General features: G+C 53.7%; 1 protein-coding gene across 1 annotated transcript; it reads right to left on the bottom strand.

Annotated features, from left to right (window-relative positions):
- Window positions 1–506: 506 nt before the first annotated feature.
- Window positions 507–1,230, bottom strand: NHLRC4 (NHL repeat containing 4). The gene has a single exon (XM_063344097.1). It carries the CDS (start codon window positions 1,179–1,181, stop codon window positions 507–509), a length of 675 nt encoding a protein of 224 aa, XP_063200167.1. The 5' UTR covers window positions 1,182–1,230.
- Window positions 1,231–3,525: the final 2,295 nt, after the last annotated feature.

The following is a 3,525-nucleotide window of genomic DNA, read 5'->3' as shown; positions in this document are numbered from 1 at the left end:
GGTGTGAGCAACTCTACGCGCCCATACGCAATTTTCTCCATGCAGTAGTTGTTGCTTCCCTGTAGAGGTCAGGAATGCAGCAGGAGTGGGTTACCTTCATTTTACCGTTCTCCTGAAGTCTGCAGCAAACCCAGCGTGCCAGATAGACCGTGGCTGCCAGCTCTGGCCTGGCCTTACCTCTCCAGTCGTACTCCGGCATCAGGAAGGTGGAACCACAGCCACGTTAAAACAGGGTGCGGGGTAGAGAAATATTTATATTATCTTTGCAAAAACGGACAAGGATTCAAGGGCATGGTGATAACAAATTTGCCAAGGCACCAACACATGGTCAGTTCTGAGTAGCTCGGTCCTCTTTAGCTGCTCTGGTGGGTCCAAGAAACTCAGAGCTGGTCTAGTCCTTGCTTCTGCCATCTGGAGAAGCTGGAGGACAATAAGGCAGTTGAGTTGGGGGACAATGCCCAGCTATTGGAGCAGTGGAGCTCACAGCCCACTGGCAGACCCAAAGCTCAGCGGGGTTGCAGTGGAACCGGCCCGACTCCCCTCCTGGATGTTAGGCTGGGGTCACCACATGGTGCCCCAGGGTTGGTGGGGCTGTAAGGGGGCCTCACACGGTACTTAAAGACTTTGACACAGTTCTCCCCTGCGTCTGCCACAAAGAGGTGCCCAAAGGAGGAGCAAGCCACCCCAATGGGCTTCCGCAGCCCTGTGGACACCAGGCAGATGGGAGGCCCATGTTCTGGGAACAAGTGGACCGTGCGGCGCTGCTCATCTGCTACCAGGATGCTGCCTTCCACGTCAACGCAGACCCCAGCTGGGTTGCCAAACCAGTGTCCGTATTTGCTGCTGAGGGAGCAGAGGAGCTTACGGCTGCTCGTGAAGACCTTGACGTCTCCACACTCCTCGCTTACCACAAAGCCTCCGTTGGGCGCTGGGCTGATGTAGCGAGGTCCCTGCAGGTTGGGGACTGAGTGGGTATTGAGTGTCTTGAAGGTGTGATCCAGAGCAAAGCTGTGGACTTGGCCTTGTGCATAGTCTGTTACCAAGATCTTGCCCATGGAGTCTACTCCAATACCCCTGGGGGAACCAACCTTTCTGATCTTTATCCATTCCCCCTTGGAGAGGCTGGTGTGAGGGTTGAAGACCCAGATGGCTCCATTCGTCATGTCAGCTACAGCCACCATTCCCGTACGAGTCACAGTCACATCTTCTGGCAAGAAAGTGCTGCTTTCCTTCCCCGTTTGCTGGCAGGGCAGGGAATACAGCGTTTGGCCTGTGCTGCTGAGGACGTGGACCCAGGGAGCACTCTCGGCTGTCACGTAGAGGGACCCATCCAGGGAGCAATGGATTCCACTTACTCCCCCATAGTGGCTGCCGGTTGGGTTGGGGATCCGCCGGACCAGGTCGTCCTGGCAATAGTGGAGGAGATTCTTAATGTTGTCCAGGTCTCCACACAGGCTTTTGGCTTTGTCCGCCAGCTGGTGGACTTGGTGCTGTGTCACCATGCCCATGCCGCGCTGGCTGCTCAGCAGTGGGCTGGCTGTCTGGAGCGTGGCGTTTGACTTCAGCTGGAGGGCGTAGATGGTTTTCAGAAGCTTCTCCTTTTGCTGGCTGGTCTCCAGAGTGTAGTCCATGCCAAATCTCTCGTCCCTGTTTGGGGTAAGCAGTGGGACCGTTATTGTCCCTGCCTGCTGCCGTCTCTGGGGACGTGCTCTGAGCTCAGGTGCTTGCTCTCTACCCAGGGTCGAGGTGTTGGTGCTAGTCTGGGTTCACTCTGATGCGACAGAGACCAGATCGTGGCCCTGCCAGCTCATTACCTGCTCGGGATATAAAGACAATCAGGGACTGTAGCACAAAAATGAAAGAATCAGCAAGCTGGAGCTGGAGAAACCGGCCAAAAAGGTCCGTCAGCTTCAACGACAGCTTGGCTGGTGCCAGATCTGGCCTGAGGATTTATGTGTGAAGGAGAGCCCTGTGTGTGAGCACATTGAATGGGATCTCCACCTCCCTGGTTCCTGAGATTAGTGGCCTCTCTCAGGCATTTAACACTTTTCAATCCTATTTTCTGTAAGCCTCATCCCTCCAAACCATGCTCGGTCCATGCTAACACTTGAGACACTGAGGGTGACCACTGCTCCACTCCCACGTGGGTCAGATGTCACACTTGGCCAGCGCATGTCTTTGCGTCCTTGCCCCATCCAAATAAATTTATTCCTGAAACAGCCAACTTGTGAAGCAGGGACTGTTTAGTTTGAGGAAGAGGAGGCTGAGGGGAGACCTCATCCCTCTCTACAACTACTTGAAAGGACATTGTAGAGAGGTTGGTGCTGGTCTCTTCTCACAGGTAATTGGTGATAGAACAAGAGGGAACGGCTTCAAGCTGCAGCAGGGTAGGTTTAGGCTGGACATTAGGAAAAAATTCTTCACAGAAAGAGTGGTCAGGCACTGGAATAGGCTGCCCAGGGAGGTGGTGGAGTCACCATCCCTGAATGTGTTTAGGAGTCGTTTAGATGTGGTGTTAGGGGATATGGTGTAGGGGAGAACTTTGTAGAGTGGGGTTGATGGTTGAACTCGATGATCCCAAGGGTCTTTTCCAACCTGAATGATTCTGTGATTCTAAGGAGGAGGGAGATACTGCTCTGAAGGACATATTCAACCTATACAAACAATTTTTTTTGCATGCGGGAGCCACCACGAGAATCACGATTTCTCTTTTGCCCACTTCCCTTCTGTTTTAAAACCAGAAGGAATGAGTCCCCCAAGAGAGGCAGAGACGACAGCCCCGCTCCGTGTGCTCTCCAGGGGCACGGCTCATAGTGCACAGCCAGGAGCTGGTAAGAGAATGTGAAGAGAAATATGGCCCCATTAAAGCTCCTGGAGAGGCGGAAGTTAACTTTGCTTTAAATGTGATTATAATTAATATTATAATGGGCACGCTCGGCTGTTCTGAGTTGTTTGCAAGCCACCGCTCCACCTTTATCACCCCGTGTCCCGTGATTGCCTGGTGTCACGTGCTGTATTGCTGCCTGCGAAAGTACCGCTTCCCCGAGCCCCAGCCGAAGGAAGCTGTGCTGGGCTAAGCGTGCTGGGTGCTAGTTATCCTTCCTGTGCGCAAATACAGCAATTAGCTAAAAATCGTCCCCTGGATATCGCAGAGCTACCAAACGCAAACACGTGATGGTGGGGATGAGTGTGAATATGGAGGGAATCCAATTTCTGCTGGTTTTGTGGCCTCGGAACAGCATTGCCGCCTTCTTCCCCAAAGCGGTTGTGCTTTGTTGTCTCCAACAGCAGAAACCTGCTTGGTGGAAGCAAACCCTCCGCCACCCTCCCTGGACTGCTCATTGGGGTGCTCCTTCAGAGCTGTGCAGAGTTCAAAATCCAAGAAACGGGATTTTACAGACGGGGAAACTGAGTCACCGAGCAGGGAGCTGAAATGCCAGCCACCACACGCCCCTCACCAGGAGTGTCCACCTCGCTCCCCATGCACTGGGCACCCGAAGGTGCCATCAGACCCTCGATGGCCTG

This window comes from Chroicocephalus ridibundus, chromosome 8 (genome assembly GCF_963924245.1).
Source record: "Chroicocephalus ridibundus chromosome 8, bChrRid1.1, whole genome shotgun sequence".
Taxonomy (NCBI): domain Eukaryota; kingdom Metazoa; phylum Chordata; class Aves; order Charadriiformes; family Laridae; genus Chroicocephalus; species Chroicocephalus ridibundus.
This window is presented reverse-complemented; position numbering and strand designations above follow the sequence as displayed.

Coding starts and splice junctions, on each gene's coding strand:
- NHLRC4 (XM_063344097.1), bottom strand. CDS start 1,181: ATGGTGGCTGTAGCTGACATGACGAATGGAGCCATCTGGGTCTTCAAC.